The sequence below is a fragment of the Psammomys obesus genome, unplaced genomic scaffold (genome assembly GCF_907164565.1).
Source record: "Psammomys obesus unplaced genomic scaffold, mPsaObe1.curated_primary_1811, whole genome shotgun sequence".
Taxonomy (NCBI): domain Eukaryota; kingdom Metazoa; phylum Chordata; class Mammalia; order Rodentia; family Muridae; genus Psammomys; species Psammomys obesus.
In genome coordinates, this window is record NW_026596100.1 from 1,508,843 (window position 1) to 1,535,751 (window position 26,909).

A 26,909-nucleotide genomic window follows, 5' to 3' on the forward strand; every position below is an offset into this window, starting at 1 on the left:
AGAGGCACCTTCAGGGCCGCCCCCCCCCCCCCCCCCCCCCCCCCCCCGGGCCCCCCCGGTTAATCTTTTATTTTCTGTGTTTTTTTGCGCACATTCAAAATGGTGAGTTGAGAGCTGCTGCCCAGACTAAGTTGAAGAAAAAGGGGAGAAGGTAAACAGTTTGGCTGGAAGAAGAGCCGGGGAGGTTTCCCTCATCAGGAATTAAAAAAAAAAAAAAAAAAAAAATTATATGTCTCTCTAGACAACTGCTTTGAGTTTCCTCGTTCTGTCAAGTATAGGATTCCCTCTTTAAAGAGGCCTTAGTTACTCTATTTTTGTCACGAAATATTTGCTCATATTTCCTTTAAGATGGCAGTCACGTTGCTGAAGACTAACAGGTCATTTGAAGAGTATGTAAATAAACATAAAAAAATAACAGAAATAAACGTGAACAGTTTTTGTGATTGTCTTCCGGATTTCATGTCTTTTTTATATGAAATAACTGAATCATCTATTACAGACATGCAACCTTGGTGTAAAACTCAACAGTATAAAGAAAGGAGTATTATTAAGTAAATGCTTAATGTTGGGACATCTTCGTCCTCCATTGTCACATCAGGATTTAGATTTGGTGCTCATCTTTCAAAGTGCTCTCACAAATGCATCTTTAAAGACACATGTATCTGCAGAGTTGTCTTTCTCGGGGGTGGGGAATGAGGGTTACGTGAGCACATTTGTTTAGCATAGCGCTTTTTTCCTCACCTAATTATGTATTTTGGATGTAGTCTCTTGTTTTATGTAGGCCTTCCTAATACTTTCCTAAGAGTACATTATATTTCTTTAATTTTTTTTGGACTTCAGTTAAACTTTTCTATTGAAAGCCGTTTAAGTTTATTGCAGTTGAAAGTTATGCTTTCTACTAAATGTAACTAACTTATTGATTGATTAATCCTGAATTGTAAGCTTTAAATCTTTGCTTTTAAAACATTTCACGATATGGAAGACAGTAATCTAGAAAGAGTAATTCCCACTGTCCCTTCTAGTATTACCTCCACCCAAGATTCAGCCACTGCTAATAAGGGGAAAAACTTTGTGTGTGATCATTTCCAGAGCACATATCCATAGAAAGAATTGCACAGGTAAAGGATGTGAATATTTAAAGTTGATAGCCATCTAACCCTCATTATAACTCTTTTCAAAGATAGTTTGACTCTTTCTTGAGTATTTCTTCTAGGAGATCTTCAGACCACATGTGATTTAAATTCTAGTAACCCTATTTTGAATTAGGTTATATATAAATTCTCAGAACTATTTTATAGTCTTAAGCCCTTTTCCAAGATTGTTCTTGTCAATTTATTCACATCTTGCTTTATATAAAAGCTTTAGTTATCCCGCACATGTTTATAACATCTTTTTCAATAGTTTCAGTTCCTTTATGGTTGGGTTGCTATAGTAGATAAAAACTAAAAGATAACATTTTCCCTGTGTCTGGCAATAAAAAAGCTTTTAATTTTTTTTTCTGTTTTTCAGGGTGCTGATATTTTTATCTAGTTGATAATTATCTGAAAATAGTTTTCCTTTACAGTGTTTATAACATTCTGTTCAGAGTATTGCCCAATAGGTGCTGCATATTGTTGAATAGTAGTGCTAATAGTTAAACTCTGGTGTTAGTTCTTACTTTAAGGTGAATGCTTCTGCGTGCTGGCATTAAATGATACTTCACAGAGCTTCCTAATAGGCAATATTAAGTTAAAATATGCCCTCCTATTTTTAGTTTGCAAGATAATGTTTTCATCCTTAAAAACATATTTAAAGTGTATGTTTGTGTATGTGTGTGTTAAGTGTGCATGTGGAGGTCAGAGGACAACCTATTGGAGTTGGTTCATAGACCCATGGGCTTCTGGAGATTGCGTGTTGTCTGGCTGTGTGGCAAGGACCCTTACCTCCTCCTGCCTCACTGCCTCCTATTGCTTTCATTCTTGTTAATATTTTTTTAAAACCTTAAGTAGTGAATGTTAAGTTTTTTTCTTTTTCTATTTTTTTTTTGACGTCTTTTATATGTGGTTCTATTTGGATTTTACCAGTGGTTCCTGTATACTAGTTTCTTAAGAGATTATCTTTTCAAAAAGTCAGTTTTATTGAGAGTAAATTAGAAATAATGAACTGTACTTCTTTTTAAATATACAGCTCATTTTGTTTTTCTAAAAGTATATTCTTACATCATTACCATCACAAGAGTAGAATATATAACACAATCAGGGATAGTGTTTTCATCTCTGAAAACTTCTGTTCTTTGTAGTCAACCACACTTTGAGCCCCAAGAAACCACTTACCATTTTCTCATTGAACATTGCTTTTTCTTCATCTGCTCTATAATATAAATGTAATTATTTCTTTTGTATCTGACATTTCCCAGTATCATGTTTTTGAAGATCGTTGTGCATGTTATATCTTACTGGTTTACTTCTTTTTATTGTCAAGTAGTTCATGATGGTTGACTTACTGTTTTAGTTGTTTAATATTTAATGTATGTATGGATATTTGGTTTGCCGATTTTTGGTTATTAATAAAGTTGCTGTGAACATTTATTCTGAGTTCTTGTGTGAATTAAAATGTTTTTGTATCCTGAAAAATACCTAGAAGTGATATTTATGGGCTAGTATAGAAAGTGAATGTTTAATCATTTTCCCATTTTACTTGTCTGCTAGTGACACATGACAGTTTGGTTTATCCACATTCTCATACCATTCTAGTGTGTGTAAAATAGCATCACACTGATTTTTATTTTTCTTGGTTCACTTGAAAAGAGATCTTGTTTCGTAGCTGAGGTGGTCATGAGCTCATTCTATAGTCCAGGCTAGCATTGAACTCTCAGTCCTCCTGTCTCATGTACAGGCATCCCATCATCCCTCAGTCGCAGTGACTTTTAGTACTGGGTGACTGGGGATGCTGATAAGCTTGTGTATGTTTCATTGGTAAAGGCTTCTTTTAGCCATTTTAAAAAATTAGCTTCTCAATGAATTATAAAATTTTTAAAATGTTTTTATGGAGCTGTATTGACAAACATGAAAACATTTCAATATGAAAATTTGTTTTGTTTTATTTGAAAACTAAACATGAGGAGCTGAGGGGATGGCTCTGCAGTTAAGAGCACTTGCTGCTCTTCCAGAGGACCCACCTTCAGTTCTCAGCACCCAAATTGGTCTGCTCACAAAGGCCTCAATGTTCACAAGCAGCAACTCCAGCTTCTTGGAATTTAATGTTGTCTCCTGGCCGCTGTAAGGGCAACTTTTAGTCCCCTGAAGTAGTTGTCATCCCAGAGGCTTACTGCCTCCATCTGCTAACCTAAGCCTAGTCCTGGAAGCTTCTAATCTCCGTACAATATAATCTAGGCCTAGAATGTTTACAGCCTCTGAGACTTATTGCTGAATAAGCTTACTTTTGTAGTTCTTTCTGAACTCTAGTTAGCTGGTTCAACTCAGCTGTTCTGGCTCAAACTCCCCTCCAAGCTGACTGGTTCAATCTGGTTTCTCTGTCTGCCTCTGGACTGAATTGCTCTGCTTGGCCTCATACTAACTTGCAATCTGTTCTAATCATCTGGCTCCTACTCATTCTGTCTTGCTCTGTCTTCACATGTGTCTAGCTTGTTCTCTGTCTCTCTCTGTAAAACTCTCCTGGTAAAACTGCCTCCTCTCATTCTTTGTGCTGCTCCCTTAAGTTGTTTCCTTTTTGTCTCTTTTCTCTTGAGAGTTGGGCATATCTTGTTCTGTCAAATCTTTCTCTGATTTGTCACTGTTTCTGCCACTCAGTTAGACATCACTTTCAAACGTGGGTGCTGCCCTCTACAAACTGGCTTTTTTGTTTGGAATTAAAGGTGTGTACCTCTCCCCTCTCCTCACTACCACCACTGCCTAGGCTTTTTTTTTTTTTTTTTACTTGAAATTTGCTTTATACCAGGCTGGCCTTGAACTCAGAGATCCTGAGATCTCTGAGATTAAATGCAAGTACCACCATTGCCTGGCATGTCTGCATTTCAGCCAGATCACACAGACCTGGAGAGTCTTTGGATGTAATCTTTTGTCAGAGCAGCCATGTTTTGAATTAAAATTCCTTCATAGGCCACCATGGGTACCTTCACTCACGTGGCACACACAAATAAAGATAAGTTAAAAGGGCTTTTAATTAGAATTAATTTGGCTAATGAATTTCCTAATGAGTTGTGCTTCTGTGTTCTGAGAATTCTTTGCCAATTGCAAAGTAGTGGAAGTTTCTTCTTATGGTTTTGGCTACATATTTAATAGTTTTGGTTCTTATATCAAGATATTTTACACATTTTGAGTTAGATTTTTGTTTAAGGCATGAGGAAAGGTTGAAGGCTTGTTTTCTTATCCCAGTGGGTAAGTTCTGTTTGTGGAGAACATTGCTTTTCTTGTTGAATTTAGTTGAAAATAAGTAAAAATCAGACCACAAATGTGATCTGCTTTTGGACTGTCCTCTTGATCTCTGCCTGTAGTTCTGAATGTACTGTATTATCATGAGACTTTTACTTTGTAATAAGTCTTGAAATCAGGAAATGTGAACTCTAGCAGTTTTTTAATAAGTATTTTTTTTGACACTGGGGAAGATGGCTTACTGTAGGTAAAGTGTTTGCTCTTTAAGCAGGAGGCCCGAGTTCAGATCCCTAGCACCTACATAAAAAAAGCCTAATGTGGCCATGTGCTTGTGACTCCAGCACTGAGGGATAAACGCGGGTGGAATAGAGGCGCATGCCCACCCAGAGTTTGCTAGCCATCTAGTCTACCCAATCAATGAGCTCCAGGTCCATCAAAGAGACCCTGTATTCATTTTTGCCTGTGTACATAAAATGAAGAATAATAAAGAAAGTTACCTGACCTGTCACCTAATCTTCACCTACCACTTTGTATAGTGTTAATTATTAATGGATATTGGGTGCTTCAAAAAATACAGTAATTTCACCATTCAATGAAACTGTGGTGTAGCTTCTTGATTGATACACTTTGTCATGAGAAATTGATTTTAATTTTTAGTTCTCTTAATGAAAGTCAGGTTTTTTTTCCCTGAATGCTTTCTCTGCTTCCAACAGATATGACATTAAATGATAGAATTCATCATATTAAATTTATTCCCATTCTGTTACAGATAATGAATTTTAACTATATGGAAAATATATTGTGTTTGGTCAAAAACAAGTTAGTTTTTTTCTGTTTGTTTTTACTTTTTTTTTACTGTATTTTTTACTTCATTTTCAAATGTGTCTCCTTGCATTCTGTAGTTAAACCTTAATTGGTAAGAGCAATTTTTTCCATCTGCTTGTGAGGATACATTTTCATTTAATTCTTTTTATTATGGTATTTACTGAAAATTTTTTTGTGCAATTAATCTTTTTTTTTTTTTTCTGAGACAGTGTAGTCTTGGCTGTCCTGGACCCCCTTTGTAGACCAGGCTGGCCTCGAACTCAGAGAGCGGCCTGCCTCTGCCTCCCTGAGTGCTGGGATTATAGGTGTGGGCCACTGCACCCAACTGCAATTAGTATTCTTTATTGTACAGATGTTTAATAGATTTTTCAATCTAAACTTTCTTAGTGGAAAGTTTAATTTCTAGGATTCTAGCAGGTATCTATTTCTTTTTAAAAACATTGTCTTTGACGCTGAGTCCACTTTTACTCACTAATAGCAGCATTTGAAATTTTTACATTTTTAAGAAACTCATCCTAATTTTCACAATAAAGTTGCTTTTCTTTTTGTTTGTTTTTGTTTTATTTGAGACACTGTTTTCCTGTGTAACCCTGGCTGTCCTGGAATCACTCTGTAGACCAGGCTGGCCTCAAACTCCCAGAGATCTGCCTGCCTCTGCCTTTCTCAGTGCTGGATTACAGGCATGTTTAGCCACCGTAGGTTTAAAGTTGCTTTCTTACTCTCTTAATGACTTCCTTTATCTTAATGAAGTGTTTTTGTTTTATTTTGTAGATATTTTGTTAATCATTCAGAGAAGCCTTGAAGTCTTCAAGTATAATTGAGAGTATGTCTCTTTCCTGTCTATTTTTACATACTTACTTTTCTTGGTATACATTTATGTCCAAGAGTATTATATCATTTTGATGTATAGACCCATTATCATTGCCTAATACTCCTCATCTCTGAAGTATTCCTCAGTTCCAAGTTTATTTTAATATTAATACAGATTCTGTAGCATTCATTTGAGTAGTGCTTGTGTAATAAATCTTTCCCATCCTTTTATTTTCATCCTCTGGTGTTTTATTTAAAGTGTGTTTGCTTTAAGCAGCTCACTTAAAAAATTACTTATATCTGCTTGTTCCTGATTGTATGGATGGGCACTATGTGCATGCGGCAGCTCAAAGTAGAAGAGGTGTTGGATCCTCTGGAACTGGAGTTACAGACAATTTGGAGCCATTATGTAGATGCTGGGGGAACTGAACCCCCCTTTCTCTGCAAGAGCAATAAATGCTCTTAACCATAACAGCCATCTTCAACCCTGCAACTCACTTTTTATTTTTATTTATTTATTTAACTTTATTTATTTATGGTTTTTCGAGATAGGGTTTCTCTGTGTGGCCTTGTCTGTCCTGGAGCTCGCTCTGCAGACCAGGGTGGCCTGGAATTCACAGAAATCCAGTTGCCTCTGCCTCTCAGGTGCTGGGATTAAAGGCGTGTGCCACCACCACCTGGTGTAACTCACTTTTTAAAGTCTTAGTCGCAATTTTTTATTGAGATGTTTAGGCTGTTTACATTTAATGTAGTTATTGGTAATTGTGGTGGCTATTCTTAATTATCAACTTAATCTGGAATGAACTACATTACGGAGACGGAGGGCACACCTGTTTGTTAAAGTTATTTTTATAATTTGTGATGTTTCTCTCTTAACCTGGCTGTCACACAAATGATTGAGACTCATATTGTTTAAACAAGCCTCACAGCACATTAACTGAGCGGTTATTACTCTATACTTAACCCTCTAGGCTAATTTGGTTTTCTCCATAATAAATCCCCTAGATTACTTGCACTTTACTGCTTTCCTGTTCTAGCTCATCTCTGATGGCTCCTGGACCTCTTCTGCCTGTCAGAATCCCTTACTTCCTCCTCTTAACTCCTCCTCTGGCTGTCAGGAAGTCCAACCCTGTTCTCTCCCCCTCTCAGCAATTGAGTGTAAGCTGCTTATTGGTAGGTACAACAGGACAGTTGGGGGGGCAGTGTTACACAACATTGAGACAGTTTCTCAGAACAATAATTGCAAACAATATGAGGGTGGGTACAAAAATCAGCCTTTAAATTACACAATAACCTTATGGGTACAACTGTGAGAGATTTTCTGCCTGGTTTGAAGTAGGTGAATTCACTTCCAATCCAGACCTTTGAGGTAGGAGGGCACACCTTTAATCTGGGCCACACTTTCTCCTGGACACGACCTATAAGGACATGGAAGAAGAAAGGTTTTGTTCGTTGCCTGCTGGCCCTTACCTTGCTAACACATCCACTCGTTCACTGGCCTTGGAGCCTACTTCCTCAGGATTTCAGCATATACAGAAGACCAGCTCAGACACCCAGTCTTTCATTTCTAGCTATTCCCTTTATATATTTATAGAGAGAGTCATCCCATAAGTTCTGTGGCTCTAGATAACCCTGACCAATAATACGGTAGAGTTAAATTTAAATCCTTTAGCTTACAACTTGCTTTCTGTTTAGCTTACTTATTTTATATTTTGTTTACCTGCAAATTCTTTGGGGCCTAATGAGCCTCCTGTCTCAGTCTCCAAATAGCTGAGGTCCCTTCTCTCTCTCTCTCTCTCTCTTAATGTACAGAAAGAGGCTATCTCAGGCTTAAAACCTTCACCATCACCCCTTCTCCCGGGAGTATTGAAGTTCAAGTAGAGGGCCTTCCATGTAGTAGGCAGACACACTCCTATCCATGTACTACCCAATTTTAGTTTATTTTAGCCTCATTAGTGGATCATAATTTGTACCTCCTTTTTTTCTAAAGAACATGCATTAACAATACCATATGCCTTTTCTTTCAAATGACTTTTTAAAGTTGAGTTTACAGATTATGTAGTCTGTTGACTAAAACACCTATGGCTTAATTTGAGTTGAGTGTTTTTAGAGCCTTATGTATGTAAACATAAAACTACTTTTCACCTTCAAAAATGCTCATAATAAATACCAGTAGGTTATGAACATAGCTGACTTTTAGGACTCTTCAGTCTGGAATGTGAAATATTCTGACCTGGTTGAACAGAAAGTAACTTTCACCAGATAGGAAATTTCACCTGTTTTGCCAGGTACTTGTCACTGTCTTCAGACTAGCAATATTCTCAGCTTCTGATTTAAGGACTCAAGCAGATAGTATGAACTACAGTTACAAATGATGAAGTTGAGCTTACAACTTTAAATTTTTAGCCAAGTCAGCTTTCTTTGTTGCCATCTACTTTCTCACCCAAAGCTAAGATATTTTTATTTAATTTGATTTGGAAGGTTTTATTTTTATTTTATTTTTTTCTCTCTCTCCACAATGCAAAAAGAAAAACAAACAAAAAACCCAACTGGTCAAGTAGCTCCCACTCATGATCTCAGAGCAGCTGCAGTTGCCTGCCCAAGATCAGGCTAGTTCAAATTCCAGGGTGGATAGGGGAGGTGCTCCTGAGATCTGCCCCTGTTTGAGGAGTTGTTAGCAGTTAATGGCTGCTGGGGGAGGAAGAGACAGCGTATTTTCAGGCATGGGTCCCGGCTAGGTTTCACACTGTGTAGTGGATGACCCTGTAACATGTACATACTGACAACACTAATCAGATTCAGAGTTGTTTGTTAATGACAGAAAGCTGGAGGAATATTCAGGAGGAGTTGGTGATTCTGAGCAGAGTTGGAGGAAGGGAATAGGGGTGGATATGATCCAAATACGTTGAGTACTTGTATGAAATTTTAAAAAAAAAAAAAATCTTAAAACTTAGTGTGGAGATTAGAAAAACATTTTTATCTGAAAAGTGAAATAATTGTAAATGTCAGGATATGTAGAACACAACATAAGGGATGCTTTATAGTGTGACATAAGTCAAAGGATGTTGGATGCTAATAATCTAGGCTTTTATCAGAAAAATGAGTCAAACCCTAAAAATAAGGAAATACAAAATTGGGAATCAGTGAGGTGGAGATATCAGAGGCAGATTATTAGAAATTGAATTCTTAGAAAATGAAATTCTTAGATTCTTAGAAAAGGAGAAAAACAAATTAACAAAACCAGGAATGAGAAAGATTGATAGTTAATTGTTTAAAAAAATTATAAGCAGCTTTATTCTGTTAACATTTTACAACTTAAAGGTCAGATTTTTCAGTCTCTCTATTATGTAGCTCTGGCTGTCCTGGAACTTGCTGTGTAGACCAGGTTGCCACTCTGCCTGTACTTCAGAGTGCTAGGATTAAAAGTGTTCACCACCACACCTGGACAAAGTATGCTTTTGAAAATCAAAATTTACCCACACTCACATGAAATAGAAAATCTGAGTTGTGATATGTAAAACTAATTGAATTTTTTCAAAACCTTTCCACAAAGAATATCCCAAGCTTAGACATTTTCATTAGTAAGTCATTTAAGTAAAATAAATGTTACATTTAGAGAGCCTTTTCCAGAAAATTACCAAATAAACATCTCAGCACCTATTAATGATTTTTAATCATAATTTTGGTAAGAAAGGTATGTGTGACAGTGGGGCAGTTGTAGGCCACTATTTCTCTAGAACATAGATACAGAAATAATGAAGTATAATCTTAAAAAGTTACCACCAACGTGATCTTGTATGAAGAATGCAGTTTTTAAGTTTTTAAATTAATAAGTAGTCCATTTCTTTGAAAGTCCTCCATGCCTTCACATAAGAAAGATCAAAAAATTCAATATTTATGTTGAATACTGTCATCAAACCAAATGTCAAGAGAAACCCTTAATTTGTTACTTTGTTAACAATAGTTCCGTGGTTAATCTAATGAAAAACTAATTCTTGTTCACTGTCTCTTCTCTCTATTCAATGTGTGTTAGAGCCCTATTTATTACCCTCTGCCAAATAAATAATATCGGTAACCACAAAACCAAATATATTAACTAGCAAACTACTAAGTGATTTTTAGCAAGGTAATCAGCCAAAGGATAAACTCCTTCAAAATTAATTGGAGTTTGTCTAACAGTTGCTAAAAAATACCAAGTCAGGATTTTATGAGTATATGTAGAATAGCAGGGAGTTGTAGCACTTGGCAGCAGAAGTGATAGATCTCCATGAATTGGAGGCCAGCCCGGTCTTCATAGGAAATACAGGCTAGACAGGACTACATAATAAGACATACCATAACAATAACAAAATCATCTGTAGAACAGGAAAGCAAAACACGCCGTCCAGATACATAAAACAACTAAACGTGTCTCCTATTTGGTGTGGAGAAGACTGGTATACTGAAAGTTACAAAAACATGGCGAAACATTTTAAATACTTAGTGGATAAACTGTTTCATGTTTATGTAGTAGAAGATTCCAGATGGTTAAAAATGTCAATATCCCCATACTTCGTATGTAAATGTAATCCATTTGCAGTCAAGAGCTTCAGATTATTTTATTTTTGATCTAGTAGATTTAAAATTTTTATTTCAAATGCCAATAGCTCTCAGTATCACAACTTGCCATGACGTTACAGTATGATAGTATTGAATTAGAATATGTATAGGCAAAAAGACAGTGAAAAAGTTTGAGGACTTACAAATAGTGTAGATAGTCACATATATGATTCCTTGTGACAGACATTCCATGAAATTTAGTTAGGAGAGAAAATGTTTATTTTATAACTTGTGTCAACTGTGTATCAGTCAAAAAGAAATCAAACCTTGACTGTTATTAAATACTGTATTCAAAGGTGACTTTGAACTGCATCATAAAACTAAAGAGATAAAAATTCAAGTAACTCCTACAATCATCTTATAGTCTTTGGGCTCCCTTCCCCCCAAATGTTCCTGAGCCATAGGTACAAGAGTTGCGGTATAGATATATCAGTTGGGACTAGGCTCCATAACTCTGATTTTGATTGGTTGTAGTTTTTTGTAATGGGTCTTCATGTGTTACAAAGAGTTTTCTGATGAGGGGTGAGTATAAGGACAAATACTTACACTGTGCTTTGGGATTATGCAGATTTAGTAAAGTAGTGGCTATAGGTTCTCTGCAGAGGCCCATGACTTAAGCAGCTCTAAGTAGTTGGCTAGGTTTTCAATGCCAAGAATGGTCTCCCTCTTGTTGAGGGGTCTCAGGTCTAGTTAGAGAGCTGTTGGTTACTGCCAAGGTCACACCACTTCTACTGTACCCTTGGGTCGTCTTGTCTTCGTGTCATGCTGCTCACCGTGATTCATAGGTGTCAGAGCAGGGTAGAGTTATTGTTTGCTTCCCTCCGTGCAACTTTACATAACACCTTACCGTAGCATGAAAGCCGGTCTTCGCAGAGGAGGCTTTCATTCAGGTCAGATCTAGCCCAGGAGCTTCTGGGACCCATATCCGAAATTCAGGCTGTCTTTAGCAATAGTACTTACCAAGAATATATGACTTTTAACAATTTATAAACCTTTGGTGATGTAGAATTTTAACAGTGATAATTGGAGGTAACAGTTTTTTAACTACTTGGATAAGATTTTTGTTTGGCCTAAAGATGCCTCTGATTAAATATACTTTGTAATTGGGTTATGTTTATAATGTATTTGTTTTCTATATGAATTCTAAGTTTGTTTCTCTTTAGCAATGTACAGAAATGTTCTTATAGAATAGTATTTAAACATACTTAACCATTTATGCTTAGCATCAGTTATAATGTGCCTAGTAGCAGATTAGTTTTGATTTTCCTGTGAATTGCAAATCTGATTGAACTCAGAAGTTTGAACAGTTGTACTTTTTCAAAAGATTTTTATTATTACTTATATGTATGTGTAAATGTATGTCACATGTGTGTGTCCTTAAAGAAGCCAAAGAGGGTTTTTGATCTCTGAAGCTGGAGTCACAGTTAGTGATGATTTGCCTGACATGGGTGCTAGGGACTGGACTGATTCAGGCCCTCTGGAAGAGCAGTACACACACCTAACTGCTGAACCACCTCTTCAGCCCAGCAGTTGTACTTTCTAAACTGCTACCTGCAGAAATCTCTTAATCAGCTCTGCAGTTGTTCATTTGTGGAATTTGGCAATTATATATTGGAATAGTTCTTGAATAGCTTCCCACTATTGTAATATATAGTAGGAGAACACTTGTTTTTCTTTGATTAGCTATAATGTATCTAGTTTTTAAGTGAGATTTAGGAATGGAATTACTTCTCTGTCCTTTTTTATTGTGTATTTTCTAATTAGAAAACATGCGCAGAGCAATTTTTTAGTTGTATCATAAGCAAAAATGTGCTCATAGGTAGAGGATAGAAGAGCTAAGTGTATAGATAGACTGAAAGGAATAAGCCAGTGTAATTAATCATTAAGTGGAAGCTTTAATCATTATTCAGAATTTTTTATGTATTAATCTCTTGAAATATGTGCTTTGCCTTTACAGCTGAAAATAGGAAGATAGCAGTATAAGCCAAGTTCCAATGTAGTTGATTCAAAGATATGTGAAACAAAAGTCAGTAACATTTGTTGTAAACTCTCTACTGAAGCTTCATGTAAAATTAATTCTAAAAGTGAATGCTCTTGCTTTGGTAAAACTTTAATGTGGATCTGTTAGGTGACCCTGGGATATGGGTAGCAAGCGATATTTCTGAAATCGCCAGCAAACAAAGACCTGTATATTTAATTTTGATTCTCCCAGTTTCACATCTCTTGTGAAAGTAAAAAAATGCATATTTTTCATGAGTTGTTGTATAGAAAACTTTGTTCTAATATATGAGGGAATTCAGTATTTAAAAACTTTTTACATTATTTACATATGTTATCTACTGAAGGATACTAGTAATGTGTTACCCTGCAGTAAATCTAGCAGCTTGGATGTTGTCTCTGAAGAGCAACCTAGTAAGTGTTTTTTCTTCAAGACTTCTTGTGAAGTTGCAGTCATAGACAACAGTCATGTGAAGGCTTAACTCAGGGTGCCCATGTGAAAGAAGACCTAAGGACTCTTGGCAGGAAAAGGGATGAGAAGTATCTCACCATGGGATTCTTTGCATTGGGCTAGTCGGGTGATCTCCTAATGGAGCTCCTGCCTCTCCCAGAGTGAGCTGAGAGAGCACAAGGAGAAACTATAATTCCTCTTACTTAATCCTGAATATCACACAGTCACAGTTATCACTTCTTTAGAGACAAATCACACGGGGATTTCTAGTACTGAGAGCAATTATTTGTTTGAACATCAGAGTTTGGTTCAGTGTATGCCCCAGCTCCTAACCTTCTTCCTGTTAACATATTTCCATCAGTGGAAGGAGCTCATTTATTCAGCTACTTTTTAATGGTTTTTATCGGAGTATTGTTATTATTCGGGGTTTTCTATAGGAACAGAACTTAGAGAATGAGTGAGTATGTATGTATGTATGTATGTAGGTATGTATGTAGGTATGTATGTAGAAAGGGATTAATGACTTACAGGCTGTGGTCCAGCTAGTCCAGTGATAGTTGTCTACCAACAGAAGGACTAAGAATCCAGTAGTTGTTCATTCCACAAAGTTGCATGTCTCAGTTGGTTTTCTGTGTACATCAGAATCCCAAAGTAGACTCCAATGCCAGTGAAGGAACAGACTTGTCAGCAAGAACAGGCGGGCAAAAGGATGTCCTGTATTTAGGCTGCCAGGTGGAAGGTGTGACCCAGATTACAGATGGATCTTCCCACTCTAAAATATCCAGATTAAAAGTCAGTCTTTCCACTTATAATGTTTGATTAAGAGGAAGAAGAAAATCCCTCACAGGTGTACATAGCCACTTGCTTTTAGTTAGTTCCAGATATAGTCAAGTTGACAACCAACAACAGTCACCACACTCTGTTAGATAATGTAACAGACAGTGTTTTCAAATAAAACCAGGGAGTTGTAAATTGAGTAGTTTACTGTAGGCATCTTTGACCCAAGTTCATGCTTGTCTTTCTGTTTTCTTAAAGTTTGTATGGCTTCTCCGGAACTAGTGTCATAATATCTTAAAGTGATAGTATCTGAACTACTAATAGGAAGATTTCAGACTAATGCTTCCCGACCCTCTTTACAGCAACACACACAGAGTTTTAATTAGAATTCTATAAAAAAAAATCAAAGCATTTGAAATAAATAGTTATCACAAATAAACACAGTCATACTAATTCTGGAGGAAAATATTTATTAAGAAAATTCAGAGATTAAATACTTTCAGTTTAGGAACAAACCCAAAACTGGTGGGTTAATTATTTAATCTTGACACTACAATCTTTTCTGTGAAACAGTACCTTCAGGATTTACAAAAATGACTTGGTTTTTAACTGTACTAAAATGTGATAAGCTAATAAAGATATTTTATAACATGCAAAAAACTAGAAGTCGGCCTTCTTCATTAACTCCGTGAAATAATTATTTGAGGCTCTTCTATAGAAGGGACAAAGGGAGGCAGGGAAGAAGTATGATTCAAACCAGGCATCTCAATTCAGTGTGCAGTCAAAAGATAGCACAACAGGAATTGGTAATGGGCCTTGAAAATAAGTACATTTACCTCCAGATGTTGAAAGCCTTCCAAGAGTTTGTTTGGGTTTGGTGGTACGGTGGTTGGTTTGTTTTATACAGGGTCTAACTGTATAGTCTTGCTGGCTTTGGTATTAGATGTGTAGACCAGGCTGGTCTCAGACTCACAGTGATCTGCATGGGATTAAAGGTGTGCACCACCATATCCAGTTTAAGAGTATCTTTAAGAGATTTTAAAACATAGTGCTTTTCATGATTCCTATTTTGTTTCCAGTTCCTTTCATCTCATCCACATTCCTATCAAGGTTTTGAAGACACCAATGGTTCTTTAACAATACCCTTAATGTCTTCTTACCGCCTGCTAGTTAACTGTAGGTCTCATCGTACTTTACCTTTTGGCACATGTTTACCACTCTAAAGAGGGTGGGACTTGGGAGAATGGAGCCAATAAATGAGGTTGACTAAAGTCTCATGCAGTAGCTAACTTTATTCATAGCATCAGGCTATTTATACTCTGAGGGTTAAGAGGAGTCACATGAGTAAAGTGTACAAGGGCCAGCCACATTTGGTTTGGTGGTTAAGCCACAGATGGCGGATAAGCACCAGGTGGCAAATGTTTTTCCATAGAGACATATAAACAAATAACAATAGCCAGTTGTAATGAGTGATGTGAAGTAAACTCACTCCTCTCTGCTATACTTGAATATCCTATCAGCAAGCAAATTTAAACATAATGAGTAATATAAACAGTGAAAGCATTGTGTGTAATACTCTGCTGCCAAGAACAGGGATCCAAACTATGTCCAGTACTACTTATTAGTTTATTATATAATTCAAAAAGATCTAAGAAAATAGCTTGAAAAGAAACCCATATGATTAGTAGGTCAGGTCTCTTTTAGAACCTAAGCCCATATAGCCCTTTAATAGGAATACAAATATTGTTATAATGTCCTATACAAATAGAAAGTGATTTAAATATCCTAAGGAAAAATTAAATGCAGTCAGTTCTTCAGATGAATGGATGAGTCTTTTACAGTCCTAAGGTCCAGTCATAAACAGAGTTGGTCATAAAAGTTGCAGGAGCTGGATCCATCCAGTCTGCATTGAAACAGAAGAGGATGAGTAACGTAAGACCAACACATGTGCTCAAAGGCATTCACCACAGATGTACAGGTCAGAGCAGCCAGCATCAACAGAAAAAAATTCTCAGTTGAGGTAGGGCTCTGTGTGTTTCATAGAGTAATCTCTCCTTTGATGCATAGGGCCTTAACTTGGTTCCAGGTGTGCAGAATTGACTTCTGATGGTGTGGTCAGTATCTCCTTTTGTCCTTTAGCTGGAGGTTTCTATCTTTCTGGTGATTTCCACTGTTTTCTTGCCTTCTACAGCTGTCCTTGACAGCCCAGAGAATCTGTAATATTTCAGTGGATTCAATGACAGATGCGTACCTTTCCCTTTTTTTTTTTTTACTGGAGGAGTAAATGTAGGACAGGTTAATGCATCAGCTTGCTTATTTCCATGTACAGTAAAACCAGGGATATCTATTGCTGGTAATACCCTACAACGTAAGGGTATATGAATTAACTGTAACAGATAAATCAAAACAGCCAAATTCACCTGTTGGGCTGAGGAAAAAGAAGCATTAACAGGTTGGTGAGTATTTGAATCATGAATCCCACCTGTGTCATTAGATGGGCCATCAATAAAGTAAGTACCCGTCTATGGAATGTCAGAAAGTTCGACAGTTTTTGTAATCACAAATTCAATTCATATAAGAATATTCCATAGCTTACCAGCCAGATAATTATTTCCTATCCTCCCATATTAATCTGTAAATGAAATTTGAAAATTTATAGAGCTATATAAAACACTTTTAAAACTGGTTGTTAAAGGTGATACAGTACAACAAGGATCAAATTCAGATAGTTGTTGACATCAGGTCCTCCCCCATTCTGATTTACTAATTAATCAAGAAGAGTAAGGTAAAGGGTTACTATTTTCAGGCCCTTATGGTGTAATAAATCCATTCAAAGGTTTGTCCCCTTTTGTTATAATACTGTAGGAGACAATTAAATGGGGAAACATGTAAGTTTAAAGGAAGTGAGGGATCCACCCAGTACTCAAATGCTTCTTTTAATCTGGATTTAGATAGCTGTAGTTCTTCTCTTGCCTGTCAAGATATTTGAGGACTGTCCAGTGCCATCTTTCCTTCTAGAGTTTTAAATAGATCAGTTAGTGCATCATGAGGCTAGGGAAGAATTGGGAAATGAACTCCTTTTCCCTGCTGTGCTATACCTTGCCTACTTTCTAAACAGCATTTTCATAGGCTCTCCTAAATCCTCATCAAAAAGTAGAGAGAATTTATGATTAGATTGATTGTCAAGTTCCTCATCCATGCTTCAGGATCATCTTCAAGTAATGGAGGATACAGTATCGTGTTTGAAGGAGGGTTCAGTAAGGGAACTGAGGGAGACGTAACTGGCATAGTTATCAGTTGACACTTTTTCACTTTTGATTTTTCCTAAATGGTGAAAATCTTCCTCTTTTACTAATTTTAAGGTTTTATTATCCATTTTATATTTATTTGAGGAATTAGTCATCTCTTCCCCATGATTACTATCCTACTTATCTTCCTTAAGTATTTTGATAACAATCCAGATTAATGCCCAAGTGACCCAATTGAACAAGGATCTTTTCCATTTGTTTATATGTATTCTCAGTATTCTTTTGAGCTGTGTCTCATACATCTTTATCTAAAGTTCATTCTTCTGGAGACCAGGAGTTATAATTGTAAACAACTTGCAAGCAATCTAATAGCTATGGTTTTTGATACTTGGGCTCCTTCTTTTTGAAAATATGATACACACGTTCTACGTAAGCCAGAGCCTTCCCTGGTTTCTGCTCCATTTTCTACTTCTTCGAGGGTCCCTGCTCTCCTGTCTCCTAGCTAACTTCAGGTCCCTGATTCATGACACCACTTGTTAAACACTTTTGGTGCCGGGAACTGGGAGAATGCGCTGATACGTGAGGTAAACTAAAGTCTCATGTAATAGCTACCTTCATTCAGAGAATCAGATATACTTGGAGGGCTAGGAGCAGTCACATGAGTAAAGTGTACAATCACAAGGGTAAGCCCCCCTTGGAGGGTAAGCTGCATGCCACAAAAACAAGTTTTTCCATAGAGGCATACAAACCAATAGCAATAGCCAGTTGTGATGAATGATCTGAAGTAAACTCACTCCTGTTTATACCCGGGAGGAGCACAAACAAACAATCTAAGAATAATTCTGTGGTTTTGAAGAAACTGAGGTTACAAGACTCTTGTCTTGGTTCCTTGGAGTTTTCTCAGAGCGCTCAAAAATCTCACACAACTCCATTCTTGAACCGTACTCTGATAGGTACTTCTCCATATCTACAATTCTCAGTTTTCCTTTGCTTTTCACTGGCCTCTGTTTTTTTTTTTTTTTTTTTTTTTTTTTTTTTTCTTGGTTTGTCTTCAAGTTTCAGTCCTTGTCCTCTTAGTGATCTCACTCAAGTTTATGCCTTTTTTAATAATATCTGTAAAAACCTCAGAATTATACTAACTGCTCAGATTTCTCCAGTCGAGTCTAGTCTTATATTTAACACTTTAACTGGAATGTTTAGTAGCATTCTCGAGCTTAACACATCCAAAACTAAAGATTCTCCATATTTGCAGCTGCTTCCACGAGTTTTCTTTGTCAGTTAATGGCAAACACTAGCTGCCCAGGCTTCAAAATGTAGTTAATCTGAACTCCCAGCCTTCTTTTATTCTTGTGTCAATCAGTAATGTTGAGTCTAGTTCACAGTGTGTCCAGTACCTCGCTCATCACTCATTTTTTACCCTAGTCTAAACCACTATGATCTTCTGCTGTTATTATTTTGCTGGCCTTGCACCCAGGCTCCCTGACAGTGGCTTTTTTTCCTGCCTGTTTAGGCTATTTGACAAAGTTGCTAGATTAAAAAAGAAGTCAGATTAAGTGTCTTTGCTCAGGACTGGTCACTGGCTTTACTCTCAGAATAAAAGTCCACATGTCTCACATTAGCCTGTAAAGATGTATGTCATCTGTTTCACCCCTCTGTACTTTACTCATTGTCTATCTGTCACTTGCTCATTGTAGACTATGATTTGCTTCTTGGATGTTCGCATTATAATCTCTTATTATGCCTAGAATGTTCTTTCCTGGTGTCTCCTTTCTCTTCCACTTGTTTGCTTCAATGATTCCTTTTCAATAAAGTGCTCTCTCTAGTAACTTTTTCTCCTTTTAAGTTTAGGATAAAGATGTATCATATATGTTTATTCCTTATTTAATTTGTGTTTTGTTCTGTAGTTTTAGGTCAGCAGAAACATCCATTCATTTTCTACGTTGTTACATTCTCAGCTCTGAAAACAGGGCCTGGGACATGTTTGAATATAGCCTTCCCAGGAAGACCTTGGATAAAGTATTCATGATTTGAACTTAAAGCTATGATAATTTGTAAAGATTGCCATGTACTACACAGTGCTCTGTGAAGTTATTTCAGACTTTCTTATGAAAGTAATGTTAATGAGAACCTGTGTTTTTTCACAGCATGGTAAAATTCTGATTGTTATATATTCCTTTGATTTGGTGTGATGTGGGAGATCCTGTTATGGTATCTACCACAGTGCTGGAGCTGATCAAAAGTTGCAGTGCATCCTGATGTAGTGATAAACAATGTAGCAGGGAATTTCTTTTCTCCCAGTGAAAGACTTATCCCAAATGTTGGAAGACCTAATGGACATAGTTCTCAATATCACAGCCTATGTGACTCAATTTGTGGTCTTTATGAATGAATGTAGAAGTGTGTGCTCTCTGATGTGTGCTGCTGTTTAACTAACAGTAATCAGGCATAACCACCTCCTTGCAGAATGCTTATGTAATAAGTTTGGGTTAATGATAGAAAATTAATGGTAGTTTGGGTGCTTAAATATTAAAAGTTTTTAAATAAGAAAATGAGCTTTATTGTTGAGTGATAAGTTGTAGTCTTTATAGTTTAGACTAGGTTATAGGGTTAAATTATGTAATCATAATTGATAATACATCATTATTTATATACTTTAATTATTTCAATTTTCCATTAAACATTTTAAGGTAAAGATTGTATTTTTAGACCTAACAAGAATTTTGCTAACAAGAGCTAAATGAATTTATGGAAAATCCAAAATAGCATGGTATAATAGACACCAACATAGGTGATTATTTTATCTTATCACTGTTGCTGTGATAAAACAATGATTAAAAGCAACTTGGGGGAGGAAAGGGTTTACTTGGAGTACATGTTACCGTCCATCATTGAGGGAAAACAAGGCAGGAACTGAATTAGAGACCATGGAGGAATGCTGCTTGCTGGCTTCCTTTCCACTGCTTTTTCAGTTTGCGATCCAGAACCACCTGCCCAGAGGTGGCATTGCCAAATCATTCATCAAGAAAATGCTCCTGGATATGTCCACAGGCCAATCCATTGTAAAAAAAATTCCTCAATTGAGGTTCCTTTTTCTTAGATATGTCTAGGTTTATGTCTAGTCACACAGAAACTAACCAGGAATGTCATATTCCCCAGTCAGTTCTTCAATGATGTACTTAATTATTTGCTTACAAGTTCTGCTTATGATTGGGGTTTTTTTGTTTACTTGTTGTTTTTGGCAGATCAAGTTATATTTTTCGAATTGAATAAAAGGCCAACATCTTCATTAGTATTACCAATTTTACCATTTTTGTTTTATTCTTTTATTACTAATACTTTGTTCAATGCATTGTTTCTTTATAGGAATCATTTGCAGCTTATTCACTGTGTAAGTAAAAACCAAAGATCAATAATTCTACTGAACTGGGAGCATAGACGCTGCCATATATGTCACAGTACACTGAAAAAGAAGCATCAGGTAAGGAAGATAGATGTTTATGCTTACATTAGGACTTCTTTTGTTATTCCCTGGGTACTTGCATAGTACTTTAAACTTTTAATCCCAGCACTTGGGAGGCAGAGGTACATAGATGGTTTTGAGTTCAATGCCAGTCTGGTCTGTTTAGAGAGGTCTAAAACAGCCAAAGCTACAGAGAGACCTTGTTTCAAAAAACCAAATCAAACAAGTAAAAAAGTATTACATGTGACTTGTTATCTTCTGATAGTGATCTTATGTAAAGACTCATTTTAAGTCATCTGTAGCTATTTAATATTTGTAAAGATTAATTTCTAACTCAATAAAATACCCCTATCTCCATTTCTGTCCTACATTCCATGTTGGAGGATATTCTTTTAGAATAGTAGTAAAAGAGGATGGTTCTTATACTGTTGAGACAAATGATTAAATGCTCTTTTTTTCTTTTCTTTCTTTCTTTATTTTTTATTTTTGTAACAATGTATCAACTGTGTAGCTTAGGCTGTCCTTCAGTTTACTATCTCCTTGTCTTAAGGCTGGTGTTAGGGGTACACATCTTCGTGCTTGACTTAACATTTATTTTTATTTTTAAAATCGATAGTATTTATTTATTAAGGTTGTTAAGGGGATTAAATAAAATAGTGTAGCATTTGATAACATTTGAGAAATACAAACAAGTTCATCATTTATACTTTAATTGTTTAATGCAAAACAAAAATAGAAAGCATTCAGTTATTAATCATACTATGTACTGTGAAGGAATATTCTATTCTTACATAGAATATATAATAATTGACTCAGCGAGTTTAATATATATGAATATATAGTAGAGGATTAATTAATATCCAAGTTTAAATGCTGGTAGCTATTCTTAATGTATGCTATCCATTTATAATTTAAAATAGAATAGAAGTCAAATAGGGTTTGACTTCTATGATTGTTTCCTTTTAGAGAATTTTATCTGGCCCTACACTCGAGGACATAACTATTTAGTTGTTTATTGTCATCCATACACCATTTAAACAAGGCTCATTATTCAGTGGTATATAGTTTACTTAATAATAGCGTATTTGTTGAAACACTTTAATTTAACTTAATTTCATTTCATTTTGTTTTCAGTAATGGATCAAGAATCCAACAAGGCTGCTTGGCCTAAACCAGCAGGAGGATATCAGACTATTACAGGCAGGAGATATGGAAGAAGACATGCATATGTCAGTTTTAAGCCATGTATGACCAGACATGAAAGAAGCTTAGGTAGGGCTGGCGATGACTATGAAGTATTGGAACTAGATGATGTTCCAAAGGAAAACTCAGGTATGTAACATGTTGTCACTTAAAGGTTTGTTATTGTAAAAGTTATGTTTTTGAGTATAAACAGTACATTTTTTCTACTTTGAAATTTTTATTGAATATAATAGCAGTAACATATACATTAAATATAGAAGAAGATTCAGTCACTAAACTATAACTAATTGTCATAGTAATGAGTACACAGCTAACTCCTCATGTGATTTACCTTTAGAGCAGAATATGACCGAACATTATTTTCCTCCCATGAGCCTTGCTGAGTTACAAGACTTAGGGGCATTTAGGGTTTTGTTCTCAGTAGTTTACTGTGGGAAACAGACTATGCCAAGTCTTTTAAATGTGAACTGAGAGTGTTTCTTTCCTGCACACTATATGTAAGAAACTTTTCTTTTAGCTTCCTCTAAATAATTTAGCTTAGCTAGTTTATTTTTCCAATATTTTATAAAATATAAAGATCAAGATAACTGGTAATAGTTTTTCAATTAAATGTTCTTAGTCAGTGGTTTGAGATGTTATATACAGATTTTTTTGTATGATAGTTACATATTTATATATAATATATTCTGGTTTCATTTTTCTGGATCTAAGCAAACTGGATATTCTAGAATATTTTCATTGTCATTTGTATGTCAGAATCTATGTTGCTAGCTAAGTCTTTCCATAAAGATGATTTTCTGTCATAAGATTAAATTTCAGTTATTTTATGGTGTATTTATTTTGTTACAACAAATCTTAATATCTTTGAGATTAATGATAATGAAAAATAGTCAGTTTAAAGTTATTATAGATTTAATTTTCTTCTTCAAGTATAAGAATTATGACAAAAGTATAGAGTTTTCGGGTGTATCTTTAAATACCTAAATTACAAATGTATTATAACAATACATCTTGGGTATAGAAATATGATATATGTCTAGAATCTAAGATGTAAATTTTAAATTAACATCAAAATACAATTAGAATCTCCTTTCTCATAGCTCTGTTATCTGGTGTGAGCATTATATCTGTCATGTTTCCTTTTTTGTTTTTTTATTTTGTAAATAAAAGGTAGATTTGGAGAGTTGTTGAATGGCAGATTGTTTTCTGACTGCTTGTGTTTCTCACTGTATAGCTTCTTATTAGCCCCCCCCCTTTTTTTTTTTTTTTTTTTTTGTAGAGAAGATTTTGATATTGGGACTTAAGTTTTTTTGGGTTTTTTTGTTTTCTTTAATTACAAAAGAAACACAAGGGAGAGGGTAATGAGAACCTCTCCAGGAGCAGAACTGAGTTCTCACTGTAGCTAGTTAGACTGCCGTAAATTTGGGAATATAGAAGCCCTTGTCATATTTTCAGATAGATTTCCATTGAACAGGTATTATATACAATTTTATCTAAATTAATCCGTCCAAAATGTTTTCTCCTGTTCTTTTTATGAAGGTTCCAATTCATTGGATCAAGTCCATCCTTCCCTCCTCAGTGAACCTGCATTTGAAAACAGTGAAACACAAGCTCTTACTTGTGACCCAGCACTGCCCCAGAGCACTGAGAGCAGTCCATCCATGGCCGCAGGGTGTCACAGTGAGGGGGTTAGGGAAACCTTAGAGAGCAATATGAAACTTCTCAACCACGCTGAGACACAGATTACTCCAGCACTTTGTCATGTCTCGCCTGTCCAAGATGGGATTGTGTTAGTCCAAACTGACTCTTATGGTCCAGACAGCAAACATGATAAGAGTGATTCTCTTCACCTTTCTGCAGAAACTGTGGAAGGTGGTAGATGTCAGGAAGTATTGGGCAATACAGTATTTGAGCTGGAAAATGGAGAGGCAGAGGTGTACACTGACCTGTCACCGTCAGTTCCCTCTCTCAACTGTGAAATTAGTGATGAGTTTGAAGAGCTAGATTCAGCACCTTCAGAGGAAAATTCTGCTGGTAATGCTGAGCTTGTCCATTCAAATGGGCAGGAATTTCAGAGATCTGAAGATGACATTGTTAGAAAGAGGCAACAAGAGGATACTGATCAGGGAATCCAGACAGAAAATTCAACTGAACATGCAGACTGTGTTCCAGGGCATATTTGTAGTGAACAAAATACTAGTGATAGAGCCAACCACCATGGAAGTTCTCCTGAACAGGTAGTAAGGCCCAAAGTTAGAAAAGTGATAAGTTCAAGCCAGGTGGACCAAGAAATAGGTTTTAATAGGCATGAGGCTAAACAAAGAAGTGTTCAGAGATGGAGAGAGGCTTTAGAAGTTGAGGAATGTAGTTCAGATGACCCTATAATAAAGTGTGAAGAATATGATGGAGAACACGAGTGCATGTTCTTGACCCCACCTTACTCAAGAGTTACTCAAGGGGAAACTGAATCTAATCATGTAACATCAGAAGATGGAGCCACAGCTTCAGGAAGGCAAGACGCTCAGGATAATTCCTTTTGGAATGGCTGTGGAGATTATTACCAACTCTATGAAAAAGATGAAGACAGGTAAGCTTTATACAGTATTTGGTTTACTTGTATACTGAGCCAAGTGTTCTTTAAAATATGTATTCCTATTTTAATTATAACATTTAATTATATATACATGTATATTTTATACTTTGATCATAATCAATGCTTTATTGCCGTGTTTTATCCCTCCTTTGCTGTCTTGCTGGTCACCTTTCTCCTCTCAAATAGTGCCCCTTATACTCTGATGTCTTCTTTTTTTAAAGCTAGATTCTGTCTAAAAGAAAGCATGCAATAGTTATCTTCCCAAGTTTGACGTATTTTGCTTTACATGATAATTCCCAGTTCAGTCTGATTTTCTAGTATGACACACAATTGTTCTTTATGAATAAACAAAACTACACTGTATATGTGTACAGCACATTTCATTCTCTGTTTATATGTTGTTGGACATCTGAGCTGATTCCTCAACTTGGCTATTGCAAATAGTGTTAAGATAGAGCCAGTGAGATGGCTGCATGGGTAAAGGTGCTTACTGCCAAGCTGAGCCTGATGAACTGAATTCAGTCCCTGGGTTTGGCAAGGTGGAAGGAGAGAATCGATTCCTGTAGTTCGTTTCTGACACACACACACACATACATAACAGTGTGGCACACTTACATCTACAAATGCTATATGCACATATCAAATAAATGTGATTTTTAAAATTAAAATAATATGGTGCTGAAATAAATCTGTGATTTATTTGTCTGTGATATGCTGACTTATATTCCTTTGTATATGTGTACCCAGGAGTGGTATAGGTTGGTATAGCTATAGTGGCATAGCTATTTTCAGTCTGCTGAGAAATCATATGGCTTTTCGTAGTGGCCCCACTAATTCATATCCCATTATAAGAGTATAAGGATTCTTCCCTTTGTGCATGCTCCTCAGCCTCAGGTGTTTGTTTTCTTGCTTACAGCCATTCTGACTGGGATAAAATAGACTCCTTGGAAAGTTTCAGTTTGTGTTTCCCTGATAGCTAAGGCTGCTGAACTGTTTTTAATATTTTTGGCCATTTGTACTTTTGAGAATTTTGGGTTCAACTCATTTGAATGTTTATTGATTATGTTATCATTATTGTTTGTGTGTGCTTGTTTTTTTGTATTAATCCTCTGGTGGACATACAGCTAGTAAAGATTTTCTACCATTTTATAGGCTCTTTACTCTGTTGATGGCTTTGTTGTACAGAAGCTTCATAACTTCGTGCAGTCCTGCTCATTAGCTCTTGGTTTCATTGAGTGAGCTACTGGAAAACTTTTCAGAAAGTCTGCCTATTCTTATGCCTTAAAGTGATTTACATCTGCTTTTGTAAAGGGTGAGGGAAATGAATCAACTTTTATTGTTCTACAGATGGATATTCAGTTTCTGTCATACTATGAAAGAGACTGCCTTTTCTCTGGTGTACGCTTTTGGTTTATTTTGTCAAAATCAGGTGGCTATATCTTATGGGTTTGTTTTTGTGTTCTATTCTATTCCATTGGCCTATCTATGTGTCTATTAAGGAAGTGCTTTATTGCTAATAAGATGTTTGATGGAGGCTAGAGAGATAACTGAGAGGTTAAGAGAACTAGCTGCTCTTGGAAAGGTCCTGAGTTCAATTCCCAGCAACCACATGGTGGCTCATAACCATCTATTATGAGATCTGGTGTCCTCTTCTGGCATACAGGCACACATGCAGGCAGAATACTGTATAAATAATAAATAAATAAATCTTAAAGGAAAAAAAGATGCTTGATGGGCTATTTTATATGATTAAGAAATTAGACATCTTGGTTATCAGATATTCTGAATACTAACCACACATGCAAACTGCAGAGTTTTGTTTTCTTTTAGGTATTTTAATAGTTTACAGACATTAGACTTTTAGATACATAATGATTATTACAAAGAATACAGATGCTGATTATTTTAATTCATGGTATTTCAATGAATGTAAAAGTATAAATTTATTATATTTTTAAATCTGTGATAAGACAGTCTGTGTTTAGAGTCATTAAAATCACTGTTAATTGTCAATACTGCATTAACTCTGTAAATAGTTAATGTTACCCATCACAGGTAGGAAGGTTGTGAATTCAACGCTAGCCTGGCCTACACAGGAGAGACCATATCTTAAAACAAAAATTCTCATTAACAGTTTGGTATGCTAGGTATTTTTTTCCTGTATTCATACATGAGGAAACAGATATAAAGTTAACTGACTAGTATAATATCATAAAGTATGTAAGTATTATAGCTTACAATTTGATTCCTTGAACTCCAAGAGGACATATTCTTGTAGTATGTTATTGTCAAAACTTTCTAATTCATTTTCAAATATAAATTTCTCCCCTTTCCCCCAAAGTATAAAACAGCAAGAGACAAGGGAGTGGAGAGGTTTGTTTTTTTGTTGTTGTTGTTTTTTTTTTTTTTGTACAGCTACTCAGTTTCTATTGCCAGAGTCTAGAATTTTATGTATCTGTTTAAGCTAGATGCAAATCCAACAATGCTCAGTTATACACATACTTTATGAACATTAAAAAACTATTTTAACTAGAACTAGTATAAGGAGAATTTAGTAATCTTAGTAAATTTAATT

At 35.9% G+C, this 26,909-nt stretch overlaps 1 protein-coding gene across 1 annotated transcript in view; it reads left to right on the forward strand.

The window, feature by feature from the left end:
• The window catches only part of Pja2 (praja ring finger ubiquitin ligase 2), a 57,338-nt gene that overhangs the window by 712 nt on the left and 29,717 nt on the right, over window positions 1-26,909 (forward strand). The window contains exons 2-4 of the mRNA XM_055628363.1: window positions 20,442-20,556; window positions 21,673-21,870; window positions 23,281-24,328. Of these exons, the coding sequence (XP_055484338.1) occupies window positions 20,526-20,556; window positions 21,673-21,870; window positions 23,281-24,328 (1,277 nt within the window). The 5' untranslated portion in view covers window positions 20,442-20,525. The remainder of the gene's footprint in view (window positions 1-20,441; window positions 20,557-21,672; window positions 21,871-23,280; window positions 24,329-26,909) is intronic.